General features: G+C 36.6%; 1 protein-coding gene across 1 annotated transcript in view; it reads right to left on the bottom strand.

The window, feature by feature from the left end:
- CNTRL (centriolin) overlaps positions 1-16,745 on the bottom strand; it is a 34,117-nt gene extending 17,372 nt beyond the window's left edge. Inside the window, exons 1-16 of the mRNA XM_059828779.1 lie at positions 16,701-16,745; positions 15,075-15,216; positions 14,144-14,330; positions 13,855-14,048; positions 12,975-13,031; positions 11,981-12,100; positions 10,869-11,094; positions 10,286-10,395; positions 9,066-9,260; positions 6,355-6,508; positions 5,472-5,692; positions 4,608-4,784; positions 3,490-3,624; positions 1,894-2,039; positions 1,218-1,425; positions 80-259 (exon numbers count right to left, since the gene is read on the bottom strand). Coding sequence (XP_059684762.1) covers positions 80-259; positions 1,218-1,425; positions 1,894-2,039; positions 3,490-3,624; positions 4,608-4,784; positions 5,472-5,692; positions 6,355-6,508; positions 9,066-9,260; positions 10,286-10,395; positions 10,869-11,094; positions 11,981-12,100; positions 12,975-13,031; positions 13,855-14,048; positions 14,144-14,330; positions 15,075-15,216; positions 16,701-16,741 — 2,493 coding nt within the window. The 5' untranslated portion in view covers positions 16,742-16,745. The remainder of the gene's footprint in view (positions 1-79; positions 260-1,217; positions 1,426-1,893; positions 2,040-3,489; positions 3,625-4,607; positions 4,785-5,471; positions 5,693-6,354; positions 6,509-9,065; positions 9,261-10,285; positions 10,396-10,868; positions 11,095-11,980; positions 12,101-12,974; positions 13,032-13,854; positions 14,049-14,143; positions 14,331-15,074; positions 15,217-16,700) is intronic.
- Positions 16,746-17,054: the final 309 nt, after the last annotated feature.

Below are 17,054 nucleotides of genomic sequence, written 5' to 3'. Positions count from 1 at the left end.
AAGTAATTCAGAAGGTTTTGAATCTTCTTTTACTGAGCAATCAAACGCAGTGCATGGACTTGTCCTTACTCATTCCTACCCTTTTCTCTAAATCTTCCAGTTGAGCAAGAATAGTCTCTTTCTCTTCATCTGCCTCTTGGAGCTGCTGATCAGCAAGGCCCTGAATTTCTTCCATGCTCTTTATTTTTTCATGTAAGTGTTGAATTTCATTCTCTAACTGATGGACCTTGTTCTTATTCTGCCTGTTTTCAGCTTTAACCTATAAGTGAAATAGTTTAAAATGAGTAGCCAGAAATATATACTTTTTCAACCAAAAGCCACCCAATTTTAATGATTTATAGAAATAACTTTTTTGGGAAATGCACTCACCAGCATGCTTTGTACCAGAAGAGAAAGAAAGAACAACTGCTTTGCCACTGTAACTATTACATTTTAAAAGTACCCAAGTTATTTTGGTACTAGTATGTATAGTGATGTTTCCAGGAGGTTACTGGCTATATTTTTCTACCTATAACTAAACTCTTTGTTGCCTCCGAGACATATCATTGAGTCTGAATGCTAATTCACCAAATAATCAGGCAAAAGTCATAAAGACTATTAATAAAATAAAAAAATAATAAAATAATAGACTCCACTGTTACGTGAACACCAAAAGTGGGACTCTCCTTGTTATACAACTAAAATTAGAGATTGATTGTGGAAGTTTTAATGCACATTAAACTCTTCTCCAAGCAACATTTTTGCAAGCTTTATATAGTGAAAGCCAACAAAAGGTTGCAAAGGAGCATGTGTTCTGTCAAATATCCAATTTAACACTAATCAAAAGAAAGCAAGAATGGCTGATGTATTTTATTGCTTTAACCAGAATTTCACAGTATAGACAGCATGGAAGCGGTCAATTATTTGTTTTCTCTCAAGAAGCTGTTGCCTGTTTAGAGGGTTTCTTTCTAATACAAATTACTACATGACACACATTTGTGCATAGTAGGAAAATCAAAGCTCTAATAATGGTTAGTATTCCTAATCATGAGTAACAGCATGCTGCTCTGATGCGAGTTGTCAAATGTGTTTCTGACAAGCAGATGTATTCAATTTGTCTACCTTCAGTAAAATCATACTTCTCTGAAAGACAGAGGGTAGCAGAGCTACATCCTTAGCGAAACTTGATCCTTCAGCTGCAAGTTGCATGCTCTTAGACTAAGCTGAAATTGTCTTACTCTTGCTTTTGTTGTTTTGATACGTGCCTGTCTATATTTCTCCTGTACTTCTTCCAGTTTTTCCTGCTGGGATATCATTTCTTCCTGCAATTGTCTCTGTCTAGCCCATGCTTTCTCTTTTTCCCTCTGAACACCAGCAAGGATATCATTAAATTCTTTCTGCAGATTTGCAAGGCTTTTCCCTAAAACATCAGCTGAATTCTGACATCTGAAAGAGAAACAATCCAGGTTCCAAGACAGAAAATAATGACTTTAAATTGTGATACCAGATACTGAAATAATAAAGCCTAATACAATAGTGCAAGTTTAAGACATCCAATGTAAATTAATTCAGGTGCAGCACTGAACACATTACACTGCACAGACGGACCTCCACCCTGGCTCTATTTATACCATTTTGTCTTTGTTTATTACCATTCTTTGTTGCTGGGGTCAAAGGGGAGAAAAAGTTTGCCCTGTCCCTTGCAGTGAAACCCAAGAGGACTGCATATTTCCCCCAGCAATGTAATTACTGAGCTCAGGTGATGTTCTCAACAACCACAGGGTGCTGAAGTTCATGTTTGAACTGCCCCAAGTTGCACTCAGTAGGATGCAGCACAGGTACCTTTTCGCTCTCATGTACTTACCACTTTCACATGCACAAGTCTAACACTGTTTGTACTTTTATTTTACTCACTTAATCTCTCCAACTCCTGTCTGAAGCTTTTGCTTGAGTTCATTTATACGAGCTAAGACTTCCTCAGGATGAATTAAGTTACCAACCGCATGGTTTAGCTGATTCTGAAGATCTTTAAGCTGTTGTTTCAGGATATTATTGTCTCCCTAAAAAAAAAACAGACAAAAAAACCCCACCCACACAACCATAAGTAAACAAATGCACAAATGGTAAAAGCTAGAATTTTTAATACCTAGATCTGTTTTGGGGTTTTTCTTGTTGGGTTTTTTAGGGGTTGGGGTTTGCTTGTTTGTTTTTTTTGTTGGTTTTTTTTCTTCTTTTTCTGTTTCTTAAATAAGGAGTCCAAACATTTTTTCAGCATGGCCTGAACCAGTATCAACAACAAAACAAGAACACCCAAAACAAAGGAAACTGAAAGGCAGAGATTATGTTGAAAAATATTTAAATGCTGGTTCAAAAATTATCTTTTCCTTTCCTTAAACTAAGGAAGTACTGTCTTTAGAGAAACAAAGTCCAGTGACATACACAAGCCTGTCACACTATCTATCCACAATAGAGGATGGAACAATTACAGATGGTGTCCCAGCCACTAGACCAAGGAGTCACACTTGTCCTGACCCCATTGGTCTTGAACGCTTCTCTGCACATGGGCAAGCTTCAGCAAAAATGATAGTGCTAATGTCTGGTGAGGATCCTTTATAAGCTGATCCTTTATAAGCTCTTCCTAACATGGTCAGGCAATTGGACTAGATGATCATTGTAGGTCCGATCCAACTGAATTATTCTATTCTGGCGGTCATTGTATCCTCTGAGGAGTATGTGATATGGGAAAAAGGGATCTATCTGATGGATACAAAGAAGGACTGAACCCAGCCTTCCCACAATGGTAGAAACTGCTTTAATCACTCAGCACTTTAAAAAAAAAAATTAAAGGGGTTTCTTTGCCAGCCATATTTTGAAGCTCTTGAACCTAATATATTACTCTTGCCTAGAGAAATCCTGTTGATTGAGCCTTTCAGCAGCTTTAGGAAGAGGAACACTCAGTTTCTAATCTCAGTTAAGATAAGGCACTGATCTGTGACACTATATTAAAAGTAGAGGCGTTTCTGTACACCTATGCAGTTCATGAAATGCCTGTGAGTTCAAGGATCACAAGCTCTGTTGCCTGTTGTACTTGGATGCCATTACTGTTTTGTGGCAATTAAGCAAGATTCCTCACAGCTTTAAACAGAGGTAATAAATTCTGCTTTAGGTATTGGATCAGTTTTTTTCTTCTGCATCCAAACAGTTTTCTTACTGACATGTACTGGATGAAGCTTGTGGCAAATTAAGATACATACAACAATTTATCAATTCCTCTGCAATATAACTGAGCAGCTCTGAAATTATTTCAAAGGTCAATCCAAATATCTAAAATAGACAGATAAAAGACTATGGTGTAGGGTATCTGGAAGAGAAAATTAAAGTTATAAATACTACTGAACTACAATACAAGGTTCATACAGAATCCTTTACAATTCTTATCACTTTCCCCTTGGGGGAGTGAGGAAACATACTCTGTATCAGGTAACTTTTTAAAGGCAACAAATACTTCACCTGCAATTGTTTGAACTGAGACAGGAGCTTGTGATTTTCTTGTTCCTTCTCTTCTGCTAGTTGTGCTTTGGTCAGAGCATTCTCTAACGCCTGTCTTTCTTTTTCAAGTTCAGCTTGCAGGGCTGACAGTTCCATCTACAAACACAGAAAACCTTCAGATTAATATCCCCGCACCCAACCCCAGCCTGTCACACAAAAGCACAACAGCTGTATTTCTTAAAACAATGACACCACCTCCTAAAAAACCCAACAAAACAACCCCAACCATCCCAAATTAACCCATCACCATATATACATAACAGGTGTATTTCCTAAAACATCATCTTCATCATCATGACTGGTACTGTAAATTCTAATCTAGACCTAGCATGAGCATGTCCTACCCACCAGGTAACTGACAGATTTATATTTTACCAGTGTTCTACAGGGAGCTTCCAAGTTTTTCCTGAAACATCAAAACTAAAAGAGTTGGAAGGGTTGGGGACAGAACACCACACTTTACTGTTCTGCATTTTCATTTCTGCCTGCAGTCTGGAACGTGCAGTTGGAATACATCTTGTAAAAATCCCACCATGTTGATTTCAGACGAATGGAAGCTGAAACAATGTAGTAGTTACTGTACATCATCATCATCCACAAATCCAAATGAGGATCCCCAACAGTAAGATAAAATGAGGCCGTACAAATTAAAGCATACATTGTTCTTCCCCAGCAGAAAGCTATTACTTCATAATATATTACAAAATAAGAAGATTTGCTATAAAACTCAATTTCTACTACAAAGAGCAAAGGCAAAGTTTGTCTTTGACCTGCTACTTTTCACAGGACTGCTTTAGTGTCACTTCTTTGATGTGTGCACAGTTGTATCTTTCCAAAAAGATGCAGATTATTATCTTCTTTTAAACTATGGCGAATATTCTCTATAAGGTCCCCAAATGATCTGTACCTTGCTTCAATGCAAAGTTATAAATCCTAGCAAACCGATACCACCTTCCATTTGGGGGCACACCAACAATTATTTGCAAGTCAACGTTGGAGATGTGGTATGGGGGAAAGTTTGGTCGTCCCTCGTCCCGGGGTAGATTATCCCTTTGGCAGCACAAGAGCTCTGTTCTTACCTGGCTAAGTTGTTTCAGTCTTTCCAATTCTTCTTTTTGCTGATTGGCTTCAGCTTCTCTGTCTCTTAGCTGGGCTTCCAGTTCAGCCTCATAGGCACTGATGTCCCCATGCGCATCTTTAAGTGATTCATTTATTTCTCGCTGTTCTTGGAGTGCACTCTCTAGCATTGTAATTTCCTGGAATTTTACATTCATTTTAGAAGTATGTACACAGGAGAGCCAGGATTTCTTAGAGTACATTGCCTCTCTTCCTCTGTTACTCAGGAACTCATCATCAATGTGACAGCAGATAGATCAAAATAGACACTAACCCTACTCACTAAACGTTAAAACTTAAAGCTAGGTGGCACTACTACGTACAAAGGTAATGCTATGTGACAGACTACAAAAATCTACACTCATGTTAGAAAAGTGTAGCTTACAGTGATACACATTTGTCCCCAATATTAAGGTTTACAAAATACTTTTCAGGATGCTAAGACAGCTCTCTAAGTAATTGGCTGATCGGACAGATAGAAGCTAGTAATACGCACATCCTCAGCTAGTGTCCAGACAGTTTTTACTAATGCAATTCGCTATGATACTGACTGCAAATCTATTTTTAGTAATGTCTGAAAGGTAAAGCCTGCCTTTCTGAGACATCTTCCATAAAGTACAGATTTACTGTATGTCTCTTGCAACTGTTTTTAAAGGCTGAATTCGGTTCTTAATGTGCATGGGCACATCTAATTAAAGTTACCATATCAAAAAATTATTTTGCCCAATGAACTGTGCTTTGCTATTCCCAATTGGTAATTTGCTTATTTTTTTCAAGTTTATTCTTAGGTATCTGAATTTGGGAAGAAACACAGTATTAAGCCTTACTTTTCTCATATTTTCTGCATCCATGGCAACTATTTCCAGGTTGTTTCTTTCCTCCTCTAGATCCGCCAATCTTTCTAGCAAAGATTCTTTATCCTTCTGCAACTCCTTACATTCGTCATTGGCCTGTTTTGCCTGACACTTAACACTTTCCAGGTATTCCTGTAATCCAATGATAATACTTTCTAAATCCCTTTTCAGTGCTTCATTTGTTGCTATTTGACCTGCAGAAATGCAAAACAAATTTGAGATAGTTAAGAAACCACACTTATTTACAAAACAAACAAAACCGCCCTTCTTCATATTCTTTAAGATGTTCACCTATTGGAATATGTAATAATAACAAGTAACCAGAACTCAACCAGAAAATGCCTGTGTTTTAAAGGCTAGGAGTTCCCATATTACCGCATTAACCTGACCACTGGAAGAGTTAAAAAGAAACTGCAATTCTTTGTGCATTCCTGCCTCCCACCTAAGATGATATTTGTACCTTTACACCTAAATCAATTTTGTTTCAGTTTGTGTATTCATATTCTGTTCTGGGATATTTACTTTCACATAGACTAGGTGTATAGTAAACGTATACATAAATTTAGTTCATTGACTTTATTAAGTCAGTTTCCAAAACTTCCCTCCACCTTCAGAAAAAAAAAGGAAAGAAAAAAACCCCTGCAAACTACCTTCCCCAACAATGTACAAGTGAGGGGAACATACTAAAAAAAATTTACCCAAAGTCTCCTTTTAGATCAGTTAACAATAGTTTTTCAGCCTTTTACTACATACTCTGTGTTTCATTTAAGCAAAAATAAACGAAACTGAATCCTCAATTCAATTGTCATGTTATCCGAAGTACAAGAAATACTGTAAGACACAAAGAAAATTTTACCATCAGTGAGCTGTTGCTCCAAGTCCTTGATTTCCTCGGTTTCCTTAGCAATCCTAGAGAGCATTTCATCTAAGCGACTCTCAAGCTGTTTGTAATGTTTGTTCATTACATCAAACTGCTGTTCTTTACTTGCTTTTTGAGCTTTCATGTGAGCCTGTAAATTAACAGTTGCAAAGGTGAAGAGGGACAATGTCAATACAGATTAAAAAAGCCAAATCAAGTTTTTAGCTCAGTTATGCAACGTCTTACTACTGGCAGTAAAAGTCACAAGTGCAGCATATGTTGTGGTGCTTGCGGGTTTTTTTGTTATCTTTCCTCGTTACTCCCCACAAAGAGTCCCAGATAGGCAAGAAATCCGTGCTAATAACAGCATCATTAGTAGTCTCCCCCTTGCCCAGGCATGATTAATAAGGCCTGCATTTATAAATTATTACTCATGGCTACTACCTTTCTTCCTGCCTTTACTTTTTGTTAAACCATGTCCTCTTTCAGTCAAGAACAAACATGATTTTCTCCAGAAGCTTTAATCCTGTCATCCTGCATTGCCTTCACAGCAGATGATGCTTTAGAACATGTCAGGTCACCACCCGAAGGAAAATACTCTGAACAACCAGCAAGTCACGCCAACTTTATCGCTAAGATTTACTTAAAGCAGACTATTTTTTTTTTTAAATATTTCTGGGAAATACACCGTGCCCACAGCTCACACAGACTTTGGTCAGGACTTTGTGTATTTAGTATGAATTTAGCTGATTGTTTCAGCTGTACACAAAACTTTGTTATCAACGCAGTATAGTGCTACCTGTTTCTCACTGGTATGAAGTTACTCATGAATGACTCAAATGCCAGAAAGCTTGGAAAAATGCAGAATTATACCATCATGATAAACAGCACCTTTTTCTTACTACTCAAAAAAATAAATCGAGCTGGCAGTAGAAATTTTAAATACAAGTTCTCAGAAAAATCACTTATAAAGTTGCTTCTATAACAAAAGTAATGGGTAAAAACATAGCTTTCTGTATTTTTAATGTATTAAACCGGAAGTTATTTTTAACATTCACGTTAGTACAATGCAGCTTGTCACCTTGCTAAAGACAAACTACCATTCGGCTTTCAAAAGTGAAATTTCAACAAGTAAAACCCAAGTAGAGGTGCTGCTGCTGAGTCATTTTGCCGCAGCTGCTGAATGTCACAAGAGCGCGGTTTAAAAAAGCCAAACACTTACAGCTTTGCCTTTGTCTTTTCTTCCTCCGATAGCACATGCGAAACGCCCCACCCCTGAGCTAGAATTCATTTGACTAAAGGACCGGTATCTTCAGCACAGAAAGCAGTTAAGCAGAGTCTCCCGCCTCCTCCGAAGGCTTCTGCTCGCCCAGCAGCCCCGGAGGAGCGTGGGGGCCGGCGCTCGGCGCCGCTCGCCCGGCCCGCTCCCCGCTCCCCGCTCCCCGCTCCGCAGGCGGTTGGCCCCGGCCAGCGCTTCCTGTGTTGTGATTCGAAGCGAGGGCCGGCCTGCGGGAAGGGCCGGGCTCGCTCCCTGGAAGGGGCCCGGCCGTTAGTTTAGGGATCCTGCCCCAAACGCGCACAGCCCTTCTATGACTGAACAGCGCGGGGGGGGCGAAAAAAGAACAAAATGCATTTTTTAAAAGTCTTCGCAGGCCTCAGCTGAAAACAGGAGCCAAGCATAAAAATTCTTCCTTTGCATACTTGAAAGCATCAAGCTGGCCTGAAAAGCCCTCAGTTAAAAACACATAAGCTTTTTTAAAAACACTATTAAAAAAGTAATTCCATTTCATTTTAATTTAAAATTTCTCTAAGTGTTTGCTGTATCTCAACACAGGTAATAACTCAGAAATCAAAAGTCTTGCTTCCCTGGAGATCGGAAAATGAGACTATCAAGCTAGAGCTCTTCTGGGTGCATCCGGCTTTGTGTAACCCTGTAACATGCATCTCTGAGAGCTCGCTGGATCTATCAGTAATGACAGGACTGTACGTGACAGCAGAGAAAGGGCATTAGTCCCACCAAAAAGGCAGCATAAATCTTTTCAGCATTAGAACTATTTACTGAAAATTTATTCTAGTTTTAGGATGCCGGTCTACAGTTAAAGCCAAAGCTGCTGGTGCCTTCAGCTGTCTGCAGTTCACTGGCTGGACTACTAATATAAGCTGTCACCACTTCGGCCAGGTGAGCTGCATCTGCTGCTCCAGAGATTTCTTCTAGGCTGACCCTTGTGAACAGACTTCTGTGCCAACGCAAGAGCTCTCTGCCAAAGCAGGACTTTGGCTATAGGCCTCTAGCAGTTACACGGACCTTTAAGGCCAGATTCTACAAAAATACGTGTTAAGGATTTCTTATGCAGTTTTCTCCAAGGCTCTGCACAGCATGTTTTTGCAAAGCATAAAGATTAGTTCTTACCATGCTGTACAGCAACTGCATTGAAAATTAGTTGTCCTCTTACCATGCTGTACAGCAACTGCATTGAAAATTAGTTGTCCAAGTGTTTCACCAAAGTTGGTTTTTTGTTTGGTTTATTGTTGTTTTTAATTGTGAGGAGTTGTATGTTTTTCATATAACAGCTAAAGAAATTGATAAATAGCAAAAGAATATATAATTCATGAAACAGGCGCAAATGAATGGCAATTTGTTAAAGTAGCCTTTACTACATTTCTCAGTACATGAATACATAAAAACTTAAGGTTTCAGTTTTACTTACATGTCTTGGATCTTCCGGATTTACAGACACAAGAGAACTCTGCAAGTCTTCAAGCTCTTTCTGGTTTTTCCTTATTTCTCTTCTCTGTTTCTCCATTTGTTTTTCCAGTTCTAAAGCCTCCTTGTGTAGCTGATGCAGGACTTGTATCTTTTCACTCAATTGCTGTTCAAGACCTTCCTTGTTGGCCTGTGATAACTGGAGATACCATTAGGGGGTTGGGTAAAATAGTTTAATTAGAAATACACATCTGATCAAGAGCATTTTTAAAAAGTTAAATCAGACTGCTAGTTTAGCCTAACAGGTTGTCTAAAAATGATCTAGTCATTGTTTTGAATCTTCTTTATGTTCTTAAGATAACAAAAACTCCTAGGATTTTCTCAAAAGAATCAGAAAAGACAGTTTGCATATGGTAACTAGAAATTTTATAACATTCGTCTACCATACCGGGAAATGCCAAAACCTTCATTTTGACCATCATCCTGAAGTGTTTTGTTTTCAAACAAGACTTCAAAAGTCTCTTGTATAATTCCTTCTTGCAGTCTTAAGAAGACTACCTGGAATGTCTTTTTTCCACCCCCTCCCACAGTTACGACTTCTTAAGTTAAAATGTGAAAGATCCTCGTTACTGATCTTAAGGCAAGTTTACAGTTACAGCCCTTCCTGAAAGGCCTTTTCTGATAAATCAGGATATATTATCCACACAATTATACTGAGAGGTTCAGGTAAAACTTCCTCTCTCGTGAACATTTATGTCATGTCATCAGCACTTACGATGTTGCAACATTGCTCTGTTACTTTCCGTTCCATCTACTAAGCCTTTAAAGGTGCTATAAGCTCATGGTTATTGGAACCCAGAAGGTAAGTTCAAATTCAAATCCAAGTCTCCTGCTGCGTCATGCAGTGACCCTTAACTGTCTGCTTACTGCGGTACTCAAATCTATATTTATACTCTTCCAAAGCATTCTGAGGAAAGTTAACAATCAGCAGCAGCATCACATCAAGCATGTTTAGATGCTGTTAATTGCACTACAACTCTGACAGCTTGTTTATAAATAAGCTATCTAAAACCTGTAAGATTTTTCTGATGCATGACAAATGGATTTACGTATATACAATGGCCCCTTTAAAACAGAATGGGGAGAAAAACAAGTTATATTTTCTATATCAATACTGCTTCAAACACTTTCCCTTGCTATTCACGTAACAACTTCTTTGCATACTTTTTTCTGAGCCAGAGCATCCTCCAGTTGTTGCAGTTCCCCTGTTACTTTCAAAACTTGTTGCTCTGCATTTCCTATTGCACTTTGCAGTTCTTCTAATCTTCTTTGTGCTGCAGACAAAAAAAAACCACCACACAAAAAAAACCAACCCAAATACATTATGATATTCTGTATAACATTGATACGCATGTTTTCTGTTAACACGTTAACCAGGATGCATTTTCTTAAAACTGGGATAATCAAAGCTAATACATTCTGGTTTCCCAAAAAGTATGTCTAAATTTTTTTTTAAAGAGTCTTATACAATTAAATTAATGCATCAAATATGAAACCTACTTAGCATTCTCTTTTCAATAATATTTAATCCTTTCATCCCAAGTTATCTTAAAATAATAGCAAAAAGAAATTGTAACAGCTTTGACCCAAAATACATCAAGTACAATGTTTAGAAATTACAGCACTTACAGCCTTTGACACACTATTGCTCTTCTTATGTCAAATATGTGTCAAGCATTTAATCAGTGGAACAAACTATACTGATACATATATTCTAATTTTTATCAAATAAAAATTAAGATTTTACCTGAATGAATGTTTTTTTCTTTACCCTCTAGTAGTTCATCTAGAGTTTGGAGCTGCAATTTCAGCTGGGATTTCCCACAGAAGTCATCTTCATCTAGTTGCATTTTCCCAATCTCCATCTGCTTAGCTTTGTTAGCTATGTAGCCTTCTCTTATAAACATATTTCTTTTATACCTGGCCTTACCAATGTATGGGCTTTCACCAGGTACATTATCAAGTTCAACATCCTGAAATGTATGAAGCAGTATGTCTTTGTATCTATCTCGGAAATATGGTTGCAGTCAACTCATAATATACATTTAATTCTCGTAACAAGCATATAAAGGAAAACCAATTTGTAATTAGAATAATTAGAAGAAAACTGACTACAGTTGACTTGTTTGGCCTTGGTCATTCTTGTTATTTTATAATGGAATTAAAACCAAACAAATCCAATTGGGGTATGATCGGTTTGTTGCAAATGTGTAATGCAAATGGATATTTAACTGGAGGAATTTTTCTTAATATTTTAGACTTAATAATATAGATTATACTTTGTCCATTACATTGTTGCACTTAAACTTTACTCAAACATAACTTAAAAAAATCATTCGCAGTTAATGATTACTGATCTTTACATTCCCTGTGCAGACTCCTTTCATTCAGGTATCTCTACAGTTGTTTTTGCAAGTATGACAGAGGTTAGCTCTACTAGGGAAAAAAAAAAAAAACACAACAGAAAAAGGACAGAAATTCTAATACACCTAACTCAAGAACATTCTCGCTTGTGGAATTTCTCCAAGTGAAAGGCCCCCCAAAATTAAGCCAGTAGGATGGACTACCATTTGTTTGGTTAACAATAAGAATGAAATGTTTGTTCACTGACTCTACTTAGCTAAAACATATGCATCTAGGTATGTATACCAATATTCAACACATCAAATGTCACTCAGAATCAGTTTAGTTCAAATCTTCTAACATGATTTTAAATTTTTTTTTTAATATTTCATAACTAATAACTCTTAATAAAGCAATATCTATTAGGAGTATAGAAAAACTACTAAGTTTTCTATTTTCCAACTTGAAAAGCAAGAGAAACAGTTGTAAAAAGGTCTATTATTTTAGAATTATTACCTCTGATGGAAAATAATTTAACGGCTCAAATTTTGCATCAATCTTATAAAACGCCAGTTCCTGCTCCAATTCATACTGCTTCTGGCAAGCTCGGGTCAGCTCCACTGTCTTCTGCTTTAACTAATAAACCAGTAAACAAAGTAAGTTGCATTCATTCAAGTGTAATCATTATCACATACATTCCAATTCAATAGAGAGCAGGGCAAAGACATTAACTTAGAAACAAAGCTCACATCAGAAAAAGTTAAGATGGTGTATTTTGGATCAAGAATATCATAAAGTGCAACTTCATTACAAGATACAATATGATGACTAAGAGCAGACAAAAACCCCACAATTAATGTAACACGAATGATCACATGAAAGGCCTTTTAAGTTTACGTGCAAAGGCTGAAAATAGATTTGTCACTAACTTAGGATAAAAAATAATTTGGGTACAATCCTTTAGCAAAATCTATGCCAAATAACAAATGTATTTACTGCTACCAATGAGCAGCGAGAACTATTAACATTCATTGTCTGTAAAAGAAACAAAGTATCTCAATTGTCAAGTGTATAAAGCCTATGCATTTCAGTTTAGCTTAACCTTGTGCTAGTTAAGTTTTGAGGTGGTGGGTTTTGGTTTTTTTAACTAAAGGTCCATCATGTGATTTCTTTTCAAATCAACTTTTCACGCTGAATACCTGAGGGAGAACATGCAGCAAAACTCCAACAGACAGTGGAAAGCAGAACTAATGGAGGAAAAGAAATAGAACAGACTGGAATAAAGGAAAGGCTTAAAGAAAGATTTTAAAAACTGATACATGTCACGCAATAATTAACTGTGTTTCAGAGAAGGAAAAAAAAAAAAAGAAAAATCGAGAAAATTGCATCCAAAACAGTGAATATAAAGTCTCACTGGAACACTTGATACAAATGATCCTACTTCCGTAAACATGCAAATAAATTCTAGAAATAAAAATAACCATGCAACCCAGGAGCACAGTGGGGCTACCTTTAGTGAGGAATAAAGGCTCTGCGGAAAGGGAACTGTGACAAACCAATACACCAGCTAAAGGAAGAAAGACGCAAGCGAAGTTTGTCATCCAAAGGATAAGAGTGGGTTAAGTTGCAAAATATATGCTGCTAAATCTCACTATACTGAAAACTACATTTGAGAAATAGGCTGCTGGTTAGTGTGTGTGTGTACACAGAAGAAACAGCTATAGAAATATTAGCTATAGAGATTCTGAAGGATAAAATTTCAGAAGCCAAGTCTAACAAGTAAGATAAAAGCCAATATATTAAGTTCCCATCAGGTCATTCACAACCAAGCACTCTCAAGTCAATAGGACTTCTCTCATATCTTTCATTGGTAGCTATAAAATGCTTGTCAAACATTAAGATTTTAGGATTACGTGAATAAAGTACAAGTAAACTAGAGGACATTACCCAAAATAACAATCAAGGTGTATTACTGACATACACCTTGTTTTTGTAAAAGCGTTTAATCTTTTCCCTTATTGCAGCAGCATTTTAAAGTCCAGACAACGCAGGAGATTCAGTACATCCGCAATTTAGCAGCTAGGGGATACTTAACCTTTCATCAACTGACGAAATTTTAAATAAACAAAACAACATTACTAGAGACAAGTAAGTTACTATAAACCATACATTATGAGAGTGATACTGATTGCTGGTTCAATATACTTACTTTTTTCCACAGAAAGAATATTGAAGAACTACTGGTCAAGGAATAATCACTCTCTAAAAAGTTGAGGTGCCTAAGTTTTGTATCTCTTTAATCTCCAGCCATTTGAGCTCTCATATTTACAACTCTGTTCCTGACAACAAAACTATTCCAAATATTTACTCAGTGCAAGTGATTGTCTTACCAATTCATTTTTAGTGTCCAGATCCCTTTGTAGGTCTTCATAGCTTTGTTTCTGTTGCAAAGTCTTTTCTTTTAATGATTTGTTGACCTCATCTTGATGGTGAAGTTGCTCAAGCACTTTGGACTGGTTAAGTTTAAGGTTCTCCATCTCCTTTACTGTGTTTTCCAACTCTCTCTCTAATTTTTCTATCTCTTCTGAAAAACAAAATAGAAAAATTCGAATGGAAAATCTTTTCCTTCTAAACTTAAATTTTGTGTCATTCGCTTTAGTTCTAACACATTACTATTACCTAAATTAAACCTCTCTAGTGCTTTCTGCCTGTCACGATTTGTCACTGGCTGTCCATCCAAGTTTTCCAGCGCTCGCAAGTGGAATATGGTGTACAGGCGGTAGTGAGGCAGGCTTACAACTGGATTATCAGCAAGGAATAGAGAAGTCAGATCTTGTAGAGGCTTTAGTTTAGCTATATCATGGAGCTAAATCAAAGACAAATGGAACAATGATTAGACATCCTTCCAAGAACAATTAAACCCCAATTACTGAATTTCTGATTGTACAGAATGTTTTATGTTTGGTCCATCTCAAAGGATCTATTTTGACGTTTATGCTAAAGTGGAATCTCTAAAAACCTACCAAAATACACAGTACTATGATTATGGATATATATAACCTTCCATTCCCCCAGACTTATTCATAAGAAAAGGGAGCTTTTGTCATGAGGAGTACTCAAACAAAGCTGGTTCATCTCTCCTCCTAAGTAGCATGATTCCTTCAGGAACTATATTAAGTGATTTCATTTCATAGATACCCTTCTGTAGCTGCAAAACATGGAAATTAACCTGGACCACCAAAGTAAACCTAGTCATGTCCTAAATACAAAAATATAAGCAAATAGATTATTTACAGGTCTCCAAAACCATATAATTCTTGTCATGAGGGACACCACCAATAACATGCAAGTCTTCACATTTTCACCAAGTTCTTCCTAAGTTTCAAAAAACTTATGATTTCTTCAACAACATAATATAGGTTTATGCTTTGAATAGCTGGCACAGTAGGAGAGTTTTTCTGATAAACAACTTTATTAGCCTCACAATGGCTGTATTTCACAACAGACTTTCCACAAAGACACTCAGGAATTATTCAGGTAAGTCAAAAATCAATGTAAATGTACTAGTTCACTTCATTAACAATTATTGTTCCTAACTATAATCACTTACTGATGATACTTTATTCCGTTTCAAATTAAGGATCCGCAGGGATCTCAGTTTCTTCCCTGCCCACACAGGAATATGCTCAATCTCATTTCCTGCAAGGTTCAGCTTTTGTAGATTCTGCATATGTTCTATACCTTCAATTTTACTGAAAATGAGAAGAAAAACATAACTTACCATGAAGCATAGCAAATTTACAGCGTAACTGAGGCATTATGGATAACTACAGCAAAATCTGTCTCAAATAATTATCATCCAAGAGATTAGCAAAAACAGTTGTTTACTGCCATGGACTCACAATTCAAATTAAATTACACCAGCTTACTTCCAAGTACTACATGAAGACAAAAAAAATAATTTCACAGCAAGACTTTGTTGCTCACTGTGGCAAAATCTTTACTTTTAAAATTATTTTAATGTTAAAGTTAAGAGATGTAATGGGTGGTAATTCCATTTTAATATGGAATTTTTTTTCCCCTTTTCTTCTGAGAATGTTATGGGACACAGATGAACCAAAGTAAAGGTGTTTGGGGTTTAGGTTTTTTTTTTTTTCATAGAATCATAGAATAGACTCATAGAATCATTTAGGTTGGAAAAGACCCTTAAGATCATTGAGTCCAACCGTTAACTTAACACTACCAAGTCCACCACTAAACCATGTCTCTAAGAGCCATGTCTACATACATGTTTCCATACAAAGGAAGGATCAACTGTAAAGTGACAGTGTGCAGAACTGCATTTTTTAGTGTTTTCATTAAAACACTATATAGCTAGTGAGGAAAACATACTAGGTTTTAGTCTACTGGGGCATTTATCTAAAGATACAAGTATTATAACAAAGTACAATAGAATGTGCACTTGTGACAGTGCTATTTTTTGAGTAGGAACCAACCATATATAACTAAAGTCTGAAAAGATACAACAGTAGCTAAAAGCTACTCTGACCGTTTCAATTCCTGTTGAGAGAGGAAGTTGTGCGAATGCAATGTGTAAAAATGCTAGTGCCTTGCTTACTTCCTGTTGTTAACTTCTCTACTGAAATTGCAGTGTGTCTACTGCAAAGTCAGTCTCATGTAAAGATCAACCACTAACAGAAAAATTAAAGGAAACAAAGAATTTTGCTATTACCTGAGCCACTACTCTTCAACATTTTTATACCACTCAGAAAAGATACCAGACTCAAAACAGTGAAAGTGAAAAAGCAATTTAGTGAGTTTACAGCCTGCCTGATCAAGCCCATTCAGCTTCCTCTCCTAAAAGAAAACTTCTTGTATTTACCCACAATAATATGCAGTAAAAGTTTAATTAAATTTTTAATGCATTTAATTGGGTTATTCTACACTCTTCATTATGGTATCTGGAAATTTGCATTTCTGGCTTGATTTCCTAGGAATACAAGTTTAACTGCAACCACAGTACACTAACAGCACCTCCCACAACTATTTACCTTTCTAATACTTAAGAGCTTGTGCTTTTCAAGAAGATCTCGCCAAAGCCTGTTAAGTCTTGATATACAATTGATGGGAAAGTCACCTTAACTGTTCACACCTGTGAGAAAACTCACTTAAACAATAAGAGAATTGCAACTTTATTGTACCTGGGCATACCAAAACCGTTAGTGTTTCTGCTTACCTGATTTTGTTGCAAGACAAATTGAGTTCACGCAACTTCATCAGTTTATCCAGCTTCTCAATCTTCTCTATTTGGTTGTTACTAAGATTTAGTGTCTCTAGTTTAGAGCACTTTTCCAAGTTTTCTATGTACTATAGAACAGAAAATTAATCCATTAGTATTACAGCTTTATTAGTTTTCATCTTTTTTTAAGGAGAAAGGCAGATTTCTATTTTTAACAACCATCTATTCATTAAAAAATACAAAGTATTTAACATTTTATTAATCACAGTTTCACTGTTGCATTTTAAACCCCTGCTTTAGGTACAGTCTTCTATAGTATTAGAAGAGGAAAACTAGATTTTAAATTTACAG

This window comes from Gavia stellata, chromosome 24, assembly GCF_030936135.1.
Source record: "Gavia stellata isolate bGavSte3 chromosome 24, bGavSte3.hap2, whole genome shotgun sequence".
NCBI lineage: Eukaryota > Metazoa > Chordata > Aves > Gaviiformes > Gaviidae > Gavia > Gavia stellata.
Note: the sequence above shows the minus strand (reverse complement) of the source record. Positions and strands in the feature narration are given on the sequence as shown.